Source organism: Spea bombifrons, chromosome 4, assembly GCF_027358695.1.
Source record: "Spea bombifrons isolate aSpeBom1 chromosome 4, aSpeBom1.2.pri, whole genome shotgun sequence".
NCBI lineage: Eukaryota > Metazoa > Chordata > Amphibia > Anura > Pelobatidae > Spea > Spea bombifrons.
This window is the reverse complement of record NC_071090.1, coordinates 50,494,883-50,518,408: the sequence shown is the minus strand read 5'-3', so window position 1 is coordinate 50,518,408 and position 23,526 is coordinate 50,494,883. Positions and strand designations below refer to the sequence as shown.

The 23,526-nt window shown below is 40.0% G+C and overlaps 1 protein-coding gene across 1 annotated transcript in view; it reads left to right on the top strand.

Moving 5' to 3' along the window:
- Positions 1-23,526, top strand: part of TMEM117 (transmembrane protein 117) — a 106,720-nt gene that overhangs the window by 80,184 nt on the left and 3,010 nt on the right. Inside the window, exon 7 of the mRNA XM_053465356.1 lies at positions 22,595-22,724. Coding sequence (XP_053321331.1) covers positions 22,595-22,724 — 130 coding nt within the window. The remainder of the gene's footprint in view (positions 1-22,594; positions 22,725-23,526) is intronic.

Below are 23,526 nucleotides of genomic sequence, written 5' to 3'. Positions count from 1 at the left end.
AAAAATTACTTGGTATACACTGAAGAATCCCCAATTATGAACTGTGGATTTCCATTAATGTAAACCAATTGAAGCAGTTATTTATTTTCTCCACTCCTGACATTACTTATTGTATTAGCTCCACTTATCTGGTTTTGTTGTAATTGGCATTATAATGCTATTTACAGTTAAGCTATGCCAGCAGAAACCGCACTACATATCAGTGTTGTGTTTTTGTCTTTCGATTACAAAAATTTCTTATTGAAAGGTACATTTTTGTTGAATGTCGAGTTGTTTTTTTTTTCATTATTTAGTTTGATTTTCACGATTGCAATACTTCTTTGAATTATTACAATTTCTTAGAAAGTTTTCAAAATTACATATATAATTAATCGCTTTTCCTGTCTTTACTAGTATGTTTTAACATGTGTTAGTTTTATTGTTCATTTTGTACATTGTCAATTTTAATGTTGTTAGTTTAAACTTCACTATGTAAACGTCTTATGGAATCATCTGGCATTCTATAAATAAAAGCTGTTGTATGCGTCATAACCATAACTGTTTCAGGTGGTATTGGGTGGTATACAGTGCTTAGAAAAAGTATTTGCCCCTTCCCATTTTGTTTTCTATTTTTGCTTACTTGTCACATTTATGTTATGTTTTCCAACTAATTTTAATATAAAACAAAGATGAGAGTAGACACAATATGCAGTTTTTAAATGATGATTTTATTTATTAAAGGTAAAGAGTTGATCAAAACAATGTGAAAAAGTAATTGTTTCACGAAAACCTAATAACTGGTTGTGGCACACTTGGTGGCAGCAACTGCAATCAAACGTTTGTGATAAGTTACAATGAGTCTTTTACATAGTTAATGGAGGGATTTTTTCTCACTCTTCATGGCAGAATCGTTTTATTTCAGCCACATTGAAGGATTTTTGAGCATGAACTGTCTTTTTTAATAGTATGCCAAAGCATCTCGAGGCAAGTAAGGCGACTCCAAAACCTTAATTTTGTTTGTTGTGGGGCATTCAGACCTGCACATGCTTGTGTACGGATTATTGTTCTGCTGCCTAACCCAACTGCCAATAATATTGGCACTGGCCAGACCCTAGAAACTGGGAACTTAATAAAAGTTAAATGCTAGGATAATATCATATATATATAAGATGACTATACATGCTGTAGAATTACATTATTATTGGTGTTTGGGTAGTTTTTGTAAGAAATTGGGTTGATTAATGACCTAGCATGGCATGAAATGCATAAAATAGAACAATCTCTTGAGTATTGGTATAAGGCATACCATATAATTTCTTCCTATTACATTTGAAGGTTTTTTATTTTATTTAATATGGACTCCCAGATAACCATGTGCATGTTTTTTTTATTTTAAGACTTAACTCATACAAATGCTGTGCTCTGCCTTTCTTATTTTGAATACATAGCGAGTTCTGTTTCTAATAATGTTTAAGTGTAGAATTTAAAAAGTAGTATTGTCGCCATAACAACCTATAAATTGGTCCAAAGAACAGCATGAACACTCTACTGGATGCCATGGCAACAAGACCATTTTTTTAAAACTTTCAATCAGAATATTTTTTATACATAACCCCCAGAGTTTTATTCATAGCATCAACATGTATATGCTTTAATATAATACATTTTCAGGACAATCTGGGATATACAGGGCATCGTCAAATTTCTATTTAAATTTGTACACATATTTAATTGGTTTATCTACTGTATACCTTATTATAAAATGCTGTAGAACAGTTCCACTCTCATATCTACCAAACATTCTGATCATCTAGAAAAAAATGGACATCTTTGCCCTGAGCCTTAGAGTGAAGCGCTGCTTCTCTGGTTCTCAGGGTCATAGAAGTAAATCCCTGGGTCGGATGCCGACTCCCCGCCCTATTTCCTCCCCCTCCTATACAAAATGAATGTGTTGGGCAAACAGTTTTCACAGATCAATGGAACAGAGTAATCACAAAGTCAGTTTCATGGTCACATTGCTCATGGAAAATCTTGTACAGGTGGTGCCTGCTGCCTAGCCGACTGGCACATATGTTCCCTGACCTGCTAAAATTGTGCTGGAGGGGGGAATTTGTAGTGAACGAAGTCTTCAGGTGAACAAGACTTCCTCCACAGGCGCTCAGCTGTACATGAACACATTTGAAGGAGGCGTGTCTGTTTGAAATGCCTTGGCTGAGGTGGACGGCGTGGAGGATTGCGTACAGTTACAGGGGCAACCATATCTAGAGCTGAGGCTAGTGTATGGTTATACTGATCTGTAGCTGTGTCAGGACAGGAGGAGGAGGATATACCTGAGAGGAGTGGCCGTAGTGTTTCTGAAAGCTGTGGAGTGTTGAGGTTGCTGATGTTACGGTAGGTTTGTGGTGGTTTCTTAGGTAGCGAGGGTGTGTGTGGTATGTCGAGATTAAATGTGAGTAGGCTGTGATCAGACAGACAGATGGGAGAGTTAGAGAACTGAGAAATGGAACAAAGGTGGGAGAATACTAGATCTATTTGATGACCGCCACGGTGCGTTGGGAAGTTAGTCCATTGTGAGAGTCTGAGGGAGGAGGAGAGTGAAAGTAGTTTGGAAGCAGCAGGTGAGGATGGGTCATCAGTAGGTATATTGAAGTCCCCTAGGATTAGTGTAGGGATGGTGGAGGAAAGAAAGTGGGAAAGTCAGACAGCAAAGTGATCAAAGAAATGAGAGGTAGGGCCAGGAGGCCGGTAGATCACTGCAACACGAAGAGCAATTGGGGAGAAAAGGCGGACAGAGTGTACTTCGAAAGATGAGAAAGACAGAGAGGGAATTGGTGGTAGACGTTGAAATGTGCAGAGAGGAGAATACCAACACCACCTCCCTGTTTGTCTCCAGGTCTGGGAGTGTGGCTGAAGTGAAGGCCACCGTAAGTGAGAGCAGCAGGAGAGGTGGCATCAGAGGGTGTCAGCCATGTTTCAGTGAGTACAAGAAGGCTAAGGTGGTTAGAGATGAAAAGGTCATGGACAGCAGTTAGTTTATTGCAAACAGAGCATGCATTCCAGAGGGCACAGGAGAAAGGGGGGCCGGGGTTGCAGTAGACTGGTTTAAGATTGGAGGGATTGTGGTGGTTTGTGTTAGTTCGGCATGTGCGGGGACGGAAGAAGGTGGGGATGGTGGGGCCAGGGTTACGTTTAATGTTACCTGAGCACAGAAGGAGTAGGATACAGACAGAAAACAAATGGGAATGTGATTTGTGGGCATTGGATGCCATTACTTGCGCATGCTTAGTGATGTTGGGGTAACAGAAAGGCATATGAGCTAGGGTGGGGTGATAGATAGGATGGAGTTATGTGGACTGTAGAGGGTTTGTCAAGGGGCGTGGAGGCTGCAGCAATTGTGCGAATTGTGGGTAGAGGACATAGAAACATGTATGGGTTCATAGTAGGGAAGGAGTGCAGCAAGCAAGTGCCTACGTGGGTTACCTGCTTTGCACTGTCCTCAGTGTTTCCCTCCAGTTTAACTCTTATCTGTCCACTTATGAAGAGTCCAGTTGGGGAAAGGCCACAGCAGCTACATTTCCAAGCAAGCTTGTTTCCAAGTGGGGTCTAGAGCTATATAGGGCTGCCTCACAAGTGGTCAGATAAGATGATTGGATAAAGGAGGCAGATGGTTCACACCTTGGCTAACAATTGCAATTAAGCTAGACTAGAGGGCACCGATATTAACCCTTTGATAGCAGCAAGGTATGGAGACAGGCAGGAAAAAGACATATCAGGTGAGAAACAGGGGTGTTACAGCAGAAGATGAGGGGTTCAGGGGTAGATCAGAAGTTATGAAATAATCATACCATAATCATATAAGACCCTTCTGCCAAAACATATATAAATATTTGCCCCTGCTGCCAATATAAATATAAATATTTGCCCCTGCTACCAATATATATATATATATATGAATATTAGACCCTGTTGCCAATATATTTTATAGTGAACAAATTGGACCCTACTCAAGCATTTTCTTGGGCCCCGCTCAACGCTCCCTTGCATGCAATCACTCCCTCCGCTACCACACCAAAAAATATATATTTGCCACACTGACTGCAGATCAGGGGAAGACTGTGAGAGTCAGTCCTTCTGACTGCACCGTGACATTGAGAGGTCCTCTCTCCCCGTAATCAACCCCAGAGTCCCTTTGTGCCCTCATTCCCTAAACCATACCACTCTTTTACTTACACCCTGTAGTTCAGGTATAGATCAAATAAACAACACATGGAAATAGCACATGCAACTGAATAAGAAAAAAAAAAACTTGTATTTGCAGGTATAAATAAATAATGTATAGAAACCCAGCATTGCAGGTATAGATCAACTGGAAATCACATGTAAACTCAGCACTGAAGGTATAGACCAACTAAACAACACATGGAAACAGCACTCCAGGTATTGATCAACTGAATAAGACATATATTTGTCCTATATTTGCGGGTAAACATAAATCATGTATGGAAACAGCAGATACAGATCAACAGAATAACACAAAACCCAGCTTTGCAGGTATATATCAATTGGAAATTACACATAGCATCCCTGTTTAACCTCTGTGGAAAAAATCTATGTAGGTAATTGTCAATACGTGTCAGATGCTCAGGGGACCCAGATCCCTGTGGAGATAGATAATAGAGCGATGTATAGAATGAGTGGAAGCATTTTGCAATATCGTGGGATTCAAAATGGATTGGACCGCCCGGGGCTCTAATTTTGGGGATATGAGAAGAGGCTCTTTAGACACGAAGAGCTCTGGCCAACAGTTTGCCCGGTTTGTTCCCTAACTCATAAAACAATTTCTTGGTTAAGAGGTAATTCTGTTTTGTGGTGTTATCCAGGAGGGAGGCCAGTTGATCTCTCAGCGTGTGTAGTTGGGGTAGTATATCAGGGGCTAGTTTCAGTTTATGGGATTGTTCTAGGTGGTTGTCACTAACGGTGGTTCAGGCTGTGGATCCACGCTGCAGTACCAGGAAAGGCGCCCCCAAACGGTGATGACGAGCAGAGCAGGAACAACCAGATAGTACTAGGAGCTGGCAATCGGATAGTCGGGGTCACGAGCAGAGGTCAGGTCAGGCAGCAAACAACGGATAGCCGGGGTCACGAGCAGAGATCAGGACAGGCAGCAAACTATGGATAGTCGGGGTCACGAGCAGAGGTCAGGTCAGGCAGCAAACAACGGATGGTCAGGTTCAAGCAAAGGTCAGGCAACGAAAAGGCAAATAAGGTTCAGGAACGCTAGTGAAGACAATAAAGGCACTATCACAGGCAAGGGGTACATGCAGACTGAGGGTTTAAATAGTCCTCTTGCTCAGGATCCTCCTACCCCCTAAATTAGGGGGAGGAGGAAAAAAGATAAATACCCCTTTAAGACGCGGCATGAATATTCTGCATGCTGCAGAGACGCGCGCCCCGTCTAACTACAGATCACCACACGGGGGCGCGCGTCTAACGGCTAGACGGACCACATCACGTCTTCCCGCGAGCAGGGGGCTGAACACGCGGGCTGCGTCTCGGCTCCCCTGCTCGTGGCAACGCCGGGACCGCAGGTAAGGTAACAGTGGTAGAGTTTGCGTGTCACATCCAAGATAGAGGCCTATTTCAACTTTTTAATCGTTAAGCCAAGTTTGATCAAGTGACTTCGTATTACTGGCTTATGTGCTTCCCATATAACAGGGAAAGGTAATTCCTCAGTAATATTGTCATGAAAGTAATTGCGAAGATGGGTCAGTAGGTCTGCAACATGGTGTGGATTGTCTATTAAATTTTCGTTTAGCCTCGAACACCAATGTCTGGTCCTTGGTTGCGTGAAACGTAGTGTGAAATGTGTCAGGGCGTGATCACTAAGGGATTGTATGCCTATCTCAGAATCCTGCAAATGTAGAAGGTGATGATGTGAGAGAAATAGGCTATCGATCCTTGTGTATCTGTTGTGAATGTGTGAGTAGTATGTGTAATCGTTAGTGGTCGCATAGATGTTACCCAGTGTGACCTTTTGGTTACCAATGTAACATTTTAAAAAGATGGCCCTACCTTCGGGGTCCCTCCAGATATCCAAAAGTATAAATGGAAGAGTTTTATGGATGAGTATGGACACTATTTGATTCAGGAGCGCTTGCCAAAAAGGCATGTGGGAAATATTTGTTAATTTGAATTCTTTGGTAGATTTAAATTGGATGTCCTAGAGGAACGCGATGTGTGTCTTATGGGATTACAGAGTTTACAATACTTTAGATCTCTGTTGAGGCTTATTTAAACCTCTGACATTAGGGGAGGTAAATTTGATTGAATCAGGTGCCATGGGTAGGATATCTGCAGAGGCCCCGCTTAGTCAGTGATGTCTTTGGAGCATAAGTAAAAGGAAAATAAAAGAAACATATAAAACCGGTAACTTCAACATAAAACCAAAACTGTGAGCGCATAGAATGCCTCAGGATGCCTCGGCATCGAATATTGAACCATACGACCTAGGGAAAGTATACCAGATACCAGTACTTAAGCCCCAGGACAGGGCCAAGTAAGTAGGCTCTGGGGGGAGGTCAAAAAGACCAGCAAATTGCCACTGCCGTAGGTAACGGCGGTGAAGATGACCAGTGTAGTCTAGGGGAGTTGCACCCCGCATCACCAAGCCCTCGAGTAGGATCCCTTACATAGGCTGATGTGTTTAGAATCAGCGTGCAGGAGGTGATATTAATGAGTATAGGCCATACCGTGCACTCCAAGCTGAAGTTAGTGCATGTGTGAAGGCTCAGTTGGGTGAGTGTGAGTGTATACGAGGTATAGCAGAGAGTCTAAGAGAACCACTAATGTAAAGCATCATATTATTAAAGTTTAACTGATAAGGTCTCGACTATCAAATGAATAAAACGGAAAAGAAAATACCCCATCCTGCGTACACGGTAGTAGAAAGGAGTCATACTGCAAAGCGTCCGCAGTCCTTGTCAGAAGTGCGGATGTAGCCATGTAACAAGGGAAAGACGATGTTGTATCCCTGCGGGTCCTCTGGTCTAAGGAGAGTCCAGCTGCTTATACCTCTTCCTTTTCTGTGGTCCTGGGGACCATTCTTGCGATGGGTCCAGGAGAGTTGAAGGTGCGGAGAACGTCGGTTCCCAGTCCACACAGTCCGGTAGACCAAGGGCATCAGTGAAGTGATGTACATCACCTGCATGTCGAATGATATGTGAAGAGTTGCCTCTGCAAACCAGTAGTGCGAATGGGAATCCCCATTGATAGGGGATGTTAGCATCCCACAGAGCTTGTGTGACGGGACGGAGCATCCTCCTCGCTTGTAGTGTAAGCGGGGAGAGATCTTGGAAAATTGTAATAGGGTGTGAGTCCCATGAACAGGTTGCGTTGCCTCTGTACATTTTCATTATTTCTTCCTTTAATGAGTAGCTTTGCAGGCAGAATATAATATCAGGGGGCGGTGCCGATCCCATGGGTTTCTGTCAAAGGGCTCGGTGCGCTCTGTCAAATTGGATGACAGCGTCGGCCGGTCTGCGTAGGATCTGATTAAAGATGTTTTGTAAGGTCGGTACAATGTCCACGTGGAAGTCCGATTCCGGTACACCCCTTACCCTCAGGTTGTTTCGCCGTCCCCTGTTGTCCAGATCTTCCAGCTTATGTGTCAGTTGAATCAGGGTGGAGGATTGATCTTTTAATTGAGAAGTGAGCAAGTCCACTGATCTGCAGATCTTTGGTTACGCATCTTCCAGTGTAGCCACACGGTCTCCATTATGGCAGATGTCTGCTTGTATGGCCGAAAAGGCTCACGTGGATGCCCTGTGTGGCCCGCTCAATGATCGCAGAGATGTTATCTTTGGAAGGTAAGGAATCAATTTTATCTTCCCATACCCTATCTGCTGATTGGGTGCAGGATGGTTGAAGTGAGTGCAGATTTGTTATTTGTCCCCGACGGTTTCGGGGTGTTGGTGAGCTTAAAATTCTTGCCCATAGTGAGGGGTTATAGTGTTTCTGATGCAAAGAGTCGGGCTCGGTGTGCAGGAGCTTCCATCTTGGTTGCTGGTTGGCCATGCCCCCTGATTTAGGGTTTTTGAGCATGTGCTTTTCTTCTTTTTTATTAAAACACCTATGTATTGCCTATACCTCCATCATCAGCAAGGGATACACATGAGGGGAGCAATGAGCCAGAACCACAGGCCTGTACGTCACTTATATGACCACCAGCATCTGTACCATGAAAGGCTTAAGGCACTGCTGTAGTGTTCACATTGTTCACCATTACTGGTTCTTCTGCCAACCAATGTGACCCCAACCTGACCAGCTGCCGAATGCACCATGGCCATATCCCTCTCACGGCTAAGGCCCACTCCCATCACCACTCTACTTCCTACATGTTCCCCTAAGAGACCCTACATTAAGAAGACTCACAACACCACCACATTCAGCTCCACCAGCTGCTAGATCACCACCAGCATCTGCCCACACCATCCATGAATAAACAGAGTCTCCTGCTGCTGCTCTAGTGTCATCATCATGAGGAAAAGAGGAGGGTGTGAAAGGACCTGGAGACTCATTCCTGAGCCACTCAGGCACCAAATGAGGTGGACTGATCCACAGCTGCACCTACAGGTTACTGACATCATGCTCACTGTTTTAGCATCCTCGTAAAATACAAGTCAACAGTAGTATGAACAGACAGGAGTTTATTCACTTAAGTGGCAGCTGGTAAGAGAGGCTGTGGGAGAGTGGTGGTTTCAAATCCCTTACTTCACCATGCATTATAAAGGACAATCTCTGTAAAACTCTCTGCAAGAGGGGCTGAACTGCCCTGCATAATGCATATTTCAATCAGTAATATGACTTTCAAGAAATCCCGCTAAATGCTTTATACAGGACTTCCTGAGATATCCGGTCATGATGACAGTCAGACTGATGCAAGGTTAAGGTTATCGTCTATTTTTTCTTATATATGTAGTACATCTTCATAAGTGAAAACTTTTTGTAATAACTCACTTTGCAATGTATTCCAAGCCTCATACAGTATGTTCTTTCACATAAAATTCAACCCTCCTTATTATTCCTATAAGTTTTTCGTTATGTTTGTATTCCATGCTGGTATATATATATTTTTTTTATTGTAGAAGGAGAGTGGTTACTATTTGCTTCTATCTTTGATCAGATTTTCTTCTACTGTTTTAATCTAGGTTCTAGAACATAATACAAATAACTAGGGGTTTTGACTCTGTGTTGTCTTCATGGGCTTCGCATTAGCCTCTTGGAATAATCAGGCATTCAAATACTTTAAAAAGAGGTACATGTTACATCTACAGTTAAAAAAAACATAATTTTTTAAATGTCTAAAAAGGTAACTCATGTGAGAGTCGAAGTTAAAGAAATGGGATATAAAAAAAAAAATCAAAGGAATGAGTAAAAGATACAAATTAAAGTAATGGTAAAAGGGACATTCAATCGTGTGGGTTTTTTTCACCCGAAAGGTCCTCTTATATTCAGGATACTTTTTTGCTTTTATTAAAATCCAAAGTTTTTTGGTGGGAGGGAGTGCTTTATATTAGAGCAACACCTAAATAGAATAGAGTGAATGATCACAAGTGTTTGGCCTTAGTACCGTGAAGTCAATTAGTTGGAATGTTCAACTTTTCTGTAAACGCAATGATTAGTAAACAGACCCCTTAAGTGCTTCAGTCTATCCTAAGAGGAAAAAATCTAACCAGACTCATTCAGATCAGGTTGCATCTCAGCCTATTTTGTTCCTGCTGCGAAATGCTTAATTCTTTGATTGTTCAGGTGAGGACTGATATTATTTATCCCAGAGGGCACCTCCAGCTAAGTGGATCAGCATCCTCTAGATTGTAAGCTCGTTTGAGCAGGGCCCTCCTCAGCTGCTGTCTCTGTCAGTCAGCTTGTTATGTTACATACTACTTGTTATGTCCTGTCCACCCATTGTACAGCGCTACGGAATTTGCGGACAAAGAAAGAAGATTAAGGAATGAAGATTAAAGATAGAATAGATAAGATGGAAGAGAAGGGAGAAGAAGATGCGCAAGTGGTCAGCAGAGAGTGTGAGAAAGTGAATGAGAGCATGAAAGAGTGAGTGACAGTGTGAGAAAGTGATTGAAAGTGAACGTGGACACCGGGCAAGAAATTTAGTTCCCGAATTAAAAATGTCCCCTAATTTTCAGCCGAACGGAAGGAAGGGCAGGAAACGAAATTCACTACCTGAAAACGAATGGGCATAAGACTAACTGAAAAATGCACTTGTCTACAAATGATTTATGTATTTTTTGATTTTCTAAAATAGTGGAGTACTTATATTTTTAAAAATCTTCAAAATTCTTCCATATAGTTCGAAATAGTTGGTTATATTTTTTAATATAACAAAATAACATTGTCCGACCTGTATAAATAAACACAAAAAATCCCCCAAGGAATATTACAGAGGAGGGAGCATGACATGCGCATATAGCATCAAGGGTTAAACATATAGTAAAAAAAACTCACAGGTGAAGAACTTAAGGATACATATTTATTATTGTAAAACAAACAAATACATAAAATGCAATGCTCACAAAGTGGAGCGGTGAGCAGACTTTTCAGAGCCTCACAAACACAGCCAGATAAAGTAGTAGTATGGTAGTCCCTTCAGATTTCTCAAAAGCCGCTGGTAACCCTCTGTAGGCTGCGCTGTTACTCCTCTTCCTCGATACATAATCAGTGTAATCACCAACACGTTTCACCTGCCAATCGGGCTTCTACAAAGCGCTGACATGCATTGTATCCATTCTCTCTCTCCCATGATTTTCCTTATATAATGATTATATCATTATATTATGTAAAGTATACGCACCAGAATAAAACAACCTTTGAAACTGCAGGTGAAATCTCCTTATTATGAAAAGAAGACAGACTGTAAGAAGGCGCATGCTTTTGGACCGTCTCTTCTGGGGGTCTGAGGCAGGCTGCCATTATTATTTGGATTCCAATTTTTATATTTGTAGATCAGGAATCCGAGCAGGCAGCAGCAAAGGCAAAATGACACAAGTGTCACTGATGCTAAAACAGCAATCCATTTCACATCCAGTTCATTTTGGCCGTTCTTTGGAGGCATGCTTGGTACCGTCTTCAACTTGCCGTAATCATCATGCCGATTAGCAGGCAGCGGAGCAGGACAGACTTCTGCAACCAGCAGAAATAAGAACAAAACTACCAGCTTCATCTTCCTTCTTCTATCAATCCAGCAAAGTGGTGGCCTGAGCCTGTGTCCTGCACACAAACATCCAGCTTGCTTTAATGCATCACAGAGCTATGAGGTAACAACTGCTGTTAAAGCTGTACTCTTTGCAACTTAGCAGACATGCACAAAATATACTGTTTACTTTTTATAATATAATTTGGTGTTTGTTTTGTAACTACTTATAGGATTTTGAATGCATTCATCAGTATAATATTACAGCAGATTCAAAGAGATAGTGATTAACTGTCATACACGGAAGAAGCCATATAAAAGTAATGATGCAACCGCTACATGGTGGCAGTGGCATCCCCAGCTTTCATATTTAGGAGGGGCACATGGGGGGCCAGGGACCAAAGTACGGGGGGCCAATTATAAAACGTTACATATACACTCTATATACATATATATATATATATATATATATATATATATATATATATATATATATATGCGTTTGATGTGCATTTTTAACTACATAATATGTACTTATCTCTTTCAAGTAAAGGCCGTGATTGAAATATGATTTCAAAATTACAGCTGAACTGGCAGTTATTTTTCCTTCTTTAATATTAGCCCCTGCTGCCAATATATATATAAATAATAGATGCTGCAGCCGATATATCGAAATATTACACCTTGTTTCCGATATATATTAATATTAGCCCCTGCTGTGGAAATATACTTATATTATACCCTCCTGCCGATATACATAAAAATGATACCCTGCTGCCAATATATATTAATATTTGACCTTGCTGCCGATATATATAAATATTAGTCCCTGCAGCCTATATTTATTGATAATAGCCCCTGCAGCCAATATATAATATTAGCCCCTGCTGCATATATATATATATATATATATTAAACTCTGCTGCCAATATGAATATAAATACTAGACCCTGCTGCCAATAAACATTAATATTAGCCCCTGCTGCCAATATATGTTAATATTAGCCCCTGCTGCCAATATATATAAATATTAGCCGCTGTTGCCAATATATATTAATATTAGCCCCTGCAGCCAATATATATATTAATATTAGACCCTGCTGACGAAATATATTAATATTCATCCCTGCTGAAGATATATATTAATATAACCCCCTGCAGCCAATTTATATTAATATTAGACCCTGCTGCCAATTTATATAAATATTAAACCCTGCTGCCAATATATAAATAAATATAAGACCCTGCTGCCAAAACATATAAATATTTGCCCCTGCTGCCAATATATATATAATTATTTGCCCTTACTGCCAATATATATATATGAATATTAGACCCTGTTGCCAATATATTTTATAGTGAAAAAATTGGACCCTACTCAAACATTTCCTTGGGCCCCGCTCAACGCTTCCTTGCATGCAATCACTCCCTCCGCTACTACACCAAAAAAATATATTTGCCACACTGACTGCAGATCAGGGGAAGACTGTGAGAGTCAGTCCTTCTGACTGCACCGTTACAATGAGAGGTCCTCTCCCCGTAATCATCCCCAGAGTCCCTTCGTCCCCTCATTCCCTAAACCATACTGCTCTTTTACTTACACCCTGTAGTTCAGGTATAGAACAAAAAAACTTGTATTTGCAGGTATAAATAAATAAATGTATAGAAACACAGCATTGCAGGTATAAACCAACAGAACACACAAACCCAGCATTGCAGGTATAGATCAACTGGAAATCACATGTAAACTCAGCACTGTAGGGGGGGCCATGGCCCCCTCTGGGCCCCCCTGCTGACGCCACTGACTGTTACAATATGAATCGATGATTCATATGTATCTCTTGCAACTGAACTTATTGGAAAAACCTCTTAATTAAAACTATCTGTGCAAAATGCAGGCATACCGATATCCGATTGGTGATAAGTTAAATTTCCAGGTTCTACGAAAGGAAGACAACCATTAACATTCCAAGCATGAGATACATGAGATACATTCAGCAATTCCCCATCCATCAATAAAATGTTTTGCCTATTTAACATGTGCATTGTCCTCACTGCTTTTTCTTGATTCCCTTCCTGATCATTAGCTCATATAAAACTTGAAAATACAAATTCTAACACAGAGTCCCTAGGAGATCTTTAACTAAAATGAAAACATAACCCCTCACCCCTGGGTTTCTCCATTACCCCATCTCCATGCCCGCCAGTAAAAAAAAATATAAAAAATATGTCTGTAGAAGAAGATTAATGTTGTTTGTCATCAAGAGCTAACATAAATGTTCATAATAAGGCAGAGTTTAGTAAATGGTGGTATTAGACCTGGGGCAACTTGTCTGATGAGTTGGTTGCAGTACCATGAGACAAGTTAAAAAAAAAAAGACTGTTGATGGAGTGGCAAGTCTAGGGTATTATATATGATTGCCAGATTTAAAATATTTTTTCGTCTTTTTTTCCTTCCCACTAGTGGCAACCAACCATCCATTCAGAAAACAAAATAGAGTTTAGTTTGAAATAACAGAATGGTTGTTGGAGAGGTGAAAAGTATGCATAACGGCATACTTGTACATGGCCATCCATAAAAAGTTTGCGCATGAAATGGATTTTGCTATATCCTGGGGCTTGAAGGTCTGTGTGTGTCTAGGCAATGAAGCAAATGAATCTATATATCAATGTATACAATACTTAGTCTGGTTGTATTTGTTCTAAATCATGGACTATATATAATATACTTTTAAAAATGTTTTTTTTCTTTTAATAAACCCATTATTGATGATTCATCAGAAAAATACAGGTAGAGAAAATGTAGAAGGCAAGATGTCTGTCTTCTGATGTCAAAGTCTGACATTGGACTGCTCAGAGAGCAGCAATCCATTCAACTATATCAGGCATTTATTTTGATAGCAAGATTGCTATTTATAAATGTCTGCATAAAAGGGCAATTAATAGTGTAAATTAACCTTGATTTAATGAAATCTGCTTACTTATGGATCTGATGAACTGCCTGATGTGTCCAAAGTAGTAATGGAATTCTCTATACGTTAAAAGACGTGTTTTATTTTCATGTTCCGTGATCAAAATGTAACAATTTAGGGTTATTTAAATCATGAAAATTATGAGGTCATTATGGGTTAATTTCTTTTTTATTAGAGCACATAAAGCAAAATGCTTAAAGTTGTGAGCTCCTTGAGTTTAAGAACCAAATGGAAGCCAACTTTATATTTAGATAGATTTAGATAGGGTTTAGATGTCAAAATAGTTAAATGGATAAAACAATGGTTAAGTGACAGAAGACAGAAGGGTATAGTTAATGGCATATATTCGGAGGAAGAACTTGTTACTAGTGGGGTACCATAGGGATCACTATTGGACACATGCTTTTTAATATTAGTGATATTACAGAAGGTCTTAATGGTAGGTAGTTTTGCAGATAATACAAGGGTCTGCAACAGGGTAGACTTTCTGGGTGGGACAACTCACATGGCAAACGATTTTAGTGAGCTAGGAGACTGGTCAAGAGTGTGATAGCTGCTGTTTAATGTTGGTAAATTTGTTCCATCGAAAAGAGGGACATAGGAGTAATTATTTCTGACTTAAAGGTAAGTAGAAAATGCAGTAAAACGTCAGGAAAAGCAAGCAGGGTGGTGGGTTGCATAGCAAGAGACAGCTGTAGGAAGAAGGAGGTGGTTCCGACACTTTACAGACCTCACCTAATGTATTGCGTAAAGTTCTGGAGACCCCATCTCCAGAATGATATTGACACATTGGAGAGTGTTCAGAGGAGGGGTGCAAATTGTAAGTGGTTTGCAGGATAAATTATCACTAATGGCTAAAGAATCTTAATATGTATAACTTTGAGGAAAGAAGAGAGAGGGGAGATGTAATAGAAACATTTAAATACCTAAGTAAATGTAATAAAGTACAGGATTGGAGTTTATTTGAAAGGAGGGAAAATGTTTGAAGAACTGGTCATAATCTAAAACTAGAGGGTCAGAGGCTTAGATGTAATGTAAGGAAGTTCTACTTTACAGCTTTTCATCAGAAGTAATGAAGAGTAATACATTGAGGAATTTTAACCCCTTAAGGACAATGGGCGGTCCCATTGAAGACAATGCATTTTGAGCCCGTACATGTACGGGCTTTGTCATTAAGGGGTTAAATGTGTATGGGATAGGCATGAAACTATCTTGACTATGGGATCGGAAGGAAGACTGATTGATTGGGGTTTGCATCCTTACATCAGGAAAAATGGGCAGACTAGATGGACTCAATGGTTCTTATCTACTGACAAATCTATGTTTCTATAACTTACCGCTTTATAAATATTGGACTTTAATTTGTTATTTTAACTATTGATGAAACAAACATGTTTTGGGCTATTTTCTTTTTCCTTTTTTATAGTCCTCGAACTGCCTCAAATGTCCTTGCTGCTAAGTAAAATGGTAATTATATATATAATAAAATTGCTAATTTGAAGAAGCGCTTTGTCAAAAAAAATTGCACATTTTTATACAGAAATCTGCAATACAGAGTTTGCTATCCTTTCTCCTTGGAGCACTTGCTTTTTTGAATTAAAGTAACATCTGAAGTTTAAATGACCTGATATAGCATTTTGCTTAGTGCTTACATTTTTAATGATGAAGTATGTCTTCATTGTCCTAAAACACATTTGAAGTGCTGCCAAGTCGCACAAGAGTATGAAATATTAATCTAGGAGATAGCTTTATTTTTACTTGGCCTCACAACCTCAAACTTCATGTTCTCAGATTAAAGTCACACAGAATTTATCAGAATTCCAGTAATCGAATCTGCATAATGACTATACTATTAACTAAAACTATGTGACATAAAAAAGGTAAAAGCATAATTGTTTGGCCCAGGACCAGCTTTAATTTATTCTTTATGATTTATAATGTAGGTTAATTTACATAGTTATTCACAGTAATTGTTTAAAAGCATATGGTAAGACTTCCAGCATGGTTTTAAGACTTAATCCTACAATTTTCTTTGTAACTATCCCCTAAACTGTCTAAGTCTTTCTTTTTAATGTGCATTTTAAATTACAGCTGAGGGAAAGGTAATGGATCATACCTGGCGTTCTTCATTTAGGTGTTTTTATGACTAAAACGTAGAACTTGTCTCATCTTACTTAGTTCACACTCTGGTCCTGTTTTGTTTTTATCCCCCGTAGTTTAGCTGAAAAGGCTTTGAGTTTATTATAAATCTGTACCAACACAAACCAAGATTATAACTTCTTCAATAACTTGACAATGACATATGAGGAATCTGGCCATCATTAATGCATGTTGTACTGGAAAAAACCTTTAGAGGTCCTAAACTTGGGTTCAGCATAGAATATTATATGTAGAGAAGTTTTGCAAATTCAAATGCTTTTAACTACTTTTAAGGATTCTACTTTCTTTAAAAGGATCTGAGCTCTGAGTATCCACGAAGAGCAGATCATATAAAACTAGGGTACAATCAAGATTTAAGCAGTGGTCACTGCGTACCGAAGCTCGAGCTATCAAGCTATTAAACAAAAGGAACAGATCAACCATTCTGTAGCGTATATGTGTATATATCTATATTATAAGATCAGTGCTCTTTGAAGGCCACTGGAGTTCCTCCACGTCTGATTTTATGTCTTTATGGACCTTGCTTTGTGCAAACTGGTGCCACAAAGAAGGAAGCATACAATTGTCTAAAATGTCTGTGTGTGCTGTAGCATTAATCTTTTCTGAAACTAAGGGACTTAGCCCAAATCCTGAAAAACAGCCCCAGGCCATGATCTCTCATCCACTAAACTTTATAGTATATATTATGTATTCCAGTAGGTATCATTCTACTGGCATTACCAGATAGCGAAACGTGATTCATCACTACAGAGGACAAGTTTCCAGTGGCAGTGTGCTTTATACCAATACAGCCTACGGATGGCATTGCGCATGGTGATTTTCGACTTGTATGCAGCTTCTCGGTAATGGAAATGCATTTCAAGACCAGGGCCGGCCCGACAATGGAGCTGAGTGGGGCAACCGCTCCAGGCGGCACTTTTGAAGGGGCGGCACTTTGCTGCCCCAAGCCCTTTTTTTTTTTTGAAAGCTGAGCAGAGAGAGAGGGGCGCCGAGTGGTTTTATCTTACCAAGTTGTCAGTACCCGCTCGGCGCCCCCCTCTCTCTCCTCTGCGAGCCCTCTAGCTCGGTCTCAGTGCCGGCTTGTAATGTTGAGCGCCGGAAGATGACGTCATTTCCGGCGCTCAGCATTACAAGCCGGCACCGAGACCGAGCAGGGAGACTCACCGCCGGAATGCTGAAAGGTAAGTACGGCGGGGGGGAGGGTAGATAATGGGGAAGTGGAAGGGAGAGGAAGGGTAGATAATGGGGGGGCGGCAGGGAGAGGAAGGGTAGATAATGGGGGGGGGCGGCATTTTAAATGATGCTACATAGGAGAGACGATTTCTACGTGCTTCAGTACTAAGCAGTCTGGCTTTGTGCGTGTACGTGGTCTAATATTTTATGGCTGAACTATTGTTACTTTTAGATGCCTCCACTTCATAATAATAGCACTTACAGCAGACCAGGCAGATCACCTTTTCTTTGCTTGCCTTGATTACGTGCGTTATATTTACCACCTGTGAGCTTCAGTGCTGGTTAGGGAGAACACATACGTATGCATGTCATGCAGCTAATCAGTGACCATCAGAAATGTTGGGTCATGTAGGAGGAGGAGGGCAGTTGCTACTTCTGTGTCAAGTAAGGACATTTTTCAAATTGTTTTCCTTTCCTAAGATTGTATATTAACATACGGTACTCACATAGTACTTTAATGTGCATTCTCCTTTAGAAAGACTGTCAGGGACAGTTAACTATCCCTTTTACCCAACACAATACAGACAAGCTTCACTAGTAGAATATATACAATCTTTAGTTGGGTATTACACTGTCTCTCTCTAAACTGGCCAAACAGTAGTCCTCATATTTCTGGCTTTATTTAATGCTTAGGACTGTTAGGGCACCCATTAGCTTTTGGGAGTTGTTTCGGAGTGGCTTATTTGTAGAAAACCACATCGTACATGTCTTGCTAAATTATTCAAGTCACCAGAATCAGGAATCTGCACACACTCCCCACAGGAACTCAGGTGCTTAGCTGTGCCAGGAAGGGCCAGCTCCCCAGTAAATCAAAATAGAAAAAGGCTCCAGGCACTCAAGGGTTCCATCAGGCAGATTTATTGAAGGAGAAGGACAACAACGTTTCGACCTCACGATGAGGTCTTTATCAAGTTAGTACCTCATCGTGAGGTCGAAACGTTGTTGTCCTTCTCCTTCAATAAATCTGCCTGATGGAACCCTTGAGTGCCTGGAGCCTTTTTCTATTTTCCTAAATTATTCAGGCCTAAATTAAAATATAAAAGCTGTGATTTTTGGTAAGCAAAGCTGTGATTATATTTTGTTTCACTTGACCTTCCATGTTACCAGTCATGAAGTGCACATTGGGTTAAACATTCTGAAAGCATTATCACTCAGGAATATTCCATAGTGAACAACAGGGAAGATGTGGAAGACTGAGTGCGTGCATTTGCATGTCTTCTCAGCTGCCTCATAGCTCCAGAGGGGGAAACTGATTTACACTGTCATGCAGTGCTGTTCCTTCATTTGTGCTGTCGGATTTCTTAAGTGCTATTTTGGGGAATCCATTTGCTCTAATGAGCAGTTAAACAGACACTCAGATAATTAAAAATATCTAGTGGTAAAAAAAAGTCCTGCTTTGACCTTCTGGGTGATGAGAGTACTGTTACTATATCAGGGTATCATCAATAATGCATGATTGCTAAGGCCATAGTTCAATTATGTTACTAATGGTGTACTTTGTAACAGTTGCTTAAACTTTTTTGTATGAATAATTATTTTAAAATGTTCTTAGTATAGAAGCCTCTAAATTAAAAATCAGTGATACTTTTATTTAACCCTTTGAGTGTTGGGGGTCAAGGCACATTACTCTTCTTGTGAGACCAGGCCATTTTTTGTAGTTTTACTATAGCTCGATTTTAGTTTATATATATATATATATATATATATATATATATATATATATATATATATATATATATATATTTCTGTTCACAAAAACCCAGGTTAAGCCAATCCATGCATCTGATCACATGAAATACCGGTGAACCCCTGTCTCCAAAGAAAAGCATAATTGTTCCCCTATTATTTAACCACATTTTGTTAGCAGATTTATTACAAACTCACTAAGATGCAATTAAAAGAGAATGAATCACTCGGTAAAATTATAGCATCTCAACATAAATATGACAGATACTGTGTGGACCCCAGATATTCAACAAAAACAATTTTCCTAAATTAGTATATGTAAGTGTATTTGATTTGATTTTTTTGAAATTATTTTTATATCGGTGATGTCACAGTACCTCATTCCCACATGTTAGCACGATCAGGTTTTTTACCAGCTGATCTGACAATAAATCAACTGGCAGCATGCTGACACTTTCATTCCACCATGGTATTCCTTAGTAGCAGAGCAGTCATATTAGCCTCTTGGCTCCATTGACCGACTGCTGCCTAAAGGGTTAAAGGAGCAGTTAGGTCATTTTCACTCTTCAGGGATATGTACAGCAAACGTACAGTATAATTTCCCAGCGCTGCCTCTGGCGGGCAGCACTTCTACGTCTACCGGTCATGCAGGGGCATCACCCCTCCTCTTTGCAGTCACCCATGTTGGAACCTGTTGTGACCCCTTATTTTACAGTTCATAAAAGATGGGATCAGGTGGCTCTGCAGAGTGTTGTATATAGAAACACTTTGTAAAGCACAGTGAGGCTACAGGGATACATGTTTAATTATGATACGAATGGGGGTCACATCATATTAGTACTGAGCCACACTCGTATAAATTTTTACATCCTAGGTTTATATAATTGGTTGTACATCTTTTCTGGTAGAAGTTAAAATCTTTTTGTCTTTATGCAACATGTTTGTATGCAAACCATTATCTTTGATCTGTTATCTGCCAGCTACTTACCTCTAATAATCTAGGCTGTTTTTCCCAATTGCGGTATGCATTTGACTTTCTCAAGTATTTTATAAGCTCTGCTCCATCTCCCCTATTTTGCTTTGGGAAGATTTGTTAGTGAACAATTATTACCGGTATTTTGAAAAAGAATTAACACTTCAAAATGACTCATCCAGCAGAACCAGACTGTGTTTTTCCATTAAAGAAATTGAAACTTTGTTTTATTTTTTTATGTTTGTTCCATAAACTCCAGACCCCAAAGAGCAGTGTTTTGTAGTGAATTTAAGACCTGCCAAAGGCGTTGTAGTACGCCAGATATTTTCTTATTCGGGGATTGTGGCTGCATCTTGTTCTGGGAATCTGAAAGGCAACAGGGTTTTTTAAAATTTGTAGTTTTTCTGGAAATAAGCAGGTGATTGTATTTAGGGCTGAAACAACTAATCGATAAAATCGATAATAATCGATAATGAAAATCGTTGTCAACGATTTTCATTATCGATTAATCGGATCGATTTTTATCGATTATAAAAAGAGGTTTTTTTCAGAGCAAATGCTCTGAAAAACTCCTCTCCTTATATAATCCGACCTCAAACAGAGATCGGATTATAACACCGGAATCCAGATCCCCCGCTACACTGCAGGGGACCTGGATTCCCCTCACTGTCAGCCGGTCTCTCACTTCCGTCTCTCTCCCCCTCCCATCTGCCTCCTCCCCCCTCCCATACATCACTCTGCCTCTCTACCCGGCACCGTTACTGACAGGCACTTTCCCTGCAGCTTCATAGAAGCCTCAGTGTAAGTGAAGGGCAGTAACGGAGTCTGTCTGTGCGATGCAGACCCCCACCGGCTGACAGAGAATCATCCTCTCTGATAGCCGGTGAGGGTCTGCATCGCGCAGACAGACTCCGTTACTGGAAGGGAGGGGGGAAGAGCCACCCTCCAATACACCACTCTGGCTCCTCCCCTCTCATGCACCACTCTGCTTCCTTACCCGGCTCCCTGGTGTCTTGTCAGAAACGGAGGTTCACAGGAGGCAGAGTGGAGTATGGGAGGGGGAGGAGGCAAAGTGATGTATGGGAGGGGGAGGAGCCAACGTGATGTATGGGAGGGGGAGGAGCCAGAGTGGTGTATGGGAGGGGGAGGAGCTAGAGTGGTGTATGGGGGGGAGGAGCCAAAGTGATGTATGGGAGGGGAGGAGGCAGAGTGGCATATGGGAGGGGGAGGAGGCAAAGTGATGTATGGGAGGGGAGGAGCCAAAGTGATGATAAGAAGGTGAATAGAGAGAGGCCATTGCAATAAAGAGATGAAAGTGTAAATTGTACGTTTTTTATTGCAATTTTTCTTCAATTTAAAAAAATGTATTTTTTTATCCGATTAATCGATTAATCGACAAAATAATCGGCCAACTAATCGATTATTAAAATAATCGTTAGTTGCAGCCCTAATTGTATTACTAAACACTGCATTGTAATTTTGGATGCCTTTTTACTGGTTAATACCTTCAGTAATCTGTATTTTCCCTTCCAGCATCTGTTCTAGTTATAGAAAAGTTTAAGCTCCATATTTTCAATTTATTTATGTTTTGGAATATTTCTGTTATTCTAAGCATGTCTGGTTTCTGTTGCAAAACTTTTATGCAGACGGGTGATGGGAAATATAATAATAAAAAAAAGTAATTTATTTTGATGTTATGTCACGGAAGGCATTGTAGCGTATAAAATGATCTTTGTAACCATTTTTAGCAGCTTCCTTCTAAAGAGTTATATTCTAAAAATGTAAGACGTTATAAAATAAATAGAAACCATGATCTTTAAAAAGAAAAGTGTTAATATAAATCTTCTAAAGCATATACTGGGTAAGTAGACGTGATTAATATGGTGAATTATTAGTTAAGTGCAAGATTTACTTATTTTCATTCTAGAACTGCATCCATAATAAAAAAAGAAAATCCATCCGTGGCTTGGCAGAAGCGAGATGAGTCACTGTAATTAGACTTTGGTTCACTGTGTTTATGTAGCACCATCCCTGGAGAATTACAAACACGGAAAGGCTTTTAAGATGAAACTCCTGGACTGTGCCGAATACTGTGTTTATTTCTACAATATTAAAAGCAGAAATATCACTTCCCTAGTTTACCTGTTTAAAAACTTATAGTTCTGGCTATAACAATTTCATCACAAGACAACATTTTTCTCAAACTTCATTTGGAACATGCTTAATGGAGTTGCTGAGAAACTTAAAGGAAAGCACAAGCGAAGAGCACTGACTTTTATCGTGCGTTGATTTACCTGGTATCTGTGCATGGTTATCCATTGACTCTTTATTCAAAACAACCATTCACAGTTAGATTTATTACAGTAAAGGCTTTATTTTCTGCAGGACTGGGAGTTTCCACACTTCATGGGTGATGTTGACATGAATCTTCCTGGTTTGCCCAGTGCTCATATGCAGTTCAGATTACCACACTGCCAGAGGATATTTAAAGAAGAATATCACATACATATAACAGGTATGTTTACATCTGGTGTGTAAAGATGAACGTGTGTGTGTGCATGGAAGGTATGCAGATAGCATGGTAGCTGTAAGCAAAGGATGTTACAAGCTGTGACCTTGTACCATTAACTCTAATATCTTCCAAAAGTTATATGCGCTCATTGCCTTTTGGGCCAATTTATATGCTACGTTTTTTCATTTAATACAGTTTGTTTCATTCCTGCATACATGGTATGCATCTGCCATTCATGGTTTTTACATTTTTTATGACATCCTGAATGTGCTTAAGCCTACATCATTTTGTTTTACAAATAAAATATGCTACATTTGTTTTATTTACAGTTGTAGAATCTTTTCCTATTGCTATTTTATTTATATATTTTTTCCACTGTGAGCCATGTCTTGTACCATGTTTAAAACAGACCTTTGCAATAATATTCTAAGTATCTATGGAAACACTAGAGTGTAATAGGTCTCTAGGTGGTGGCAAACCACAGCTCACATGATGTTCAGTTTAGGCTCAAGGACTGTTTCCTCCCATTAGTTAAGTGCTTAGGGCCAGGGAGGGTATATAGCGTAGGTATACAGTCCTAAAGATACCAGGCCATTCTTTCAGTTATACTTTTGAAAAGAGAAGCTACTTCAAGGCAGTAATAGTAGAAACTGCATAATGGTGACCCTGATAATGAGGTAGTTGTAAAAATCAGGTATAGCATTAACCTAAGCAAACATACAGGGACATATGGAAAAATGCCATGAGAAAGCAATTGGTTGGAATGTTACATTGAGACTTTCGAAAACTCTAAAATGTACTATAT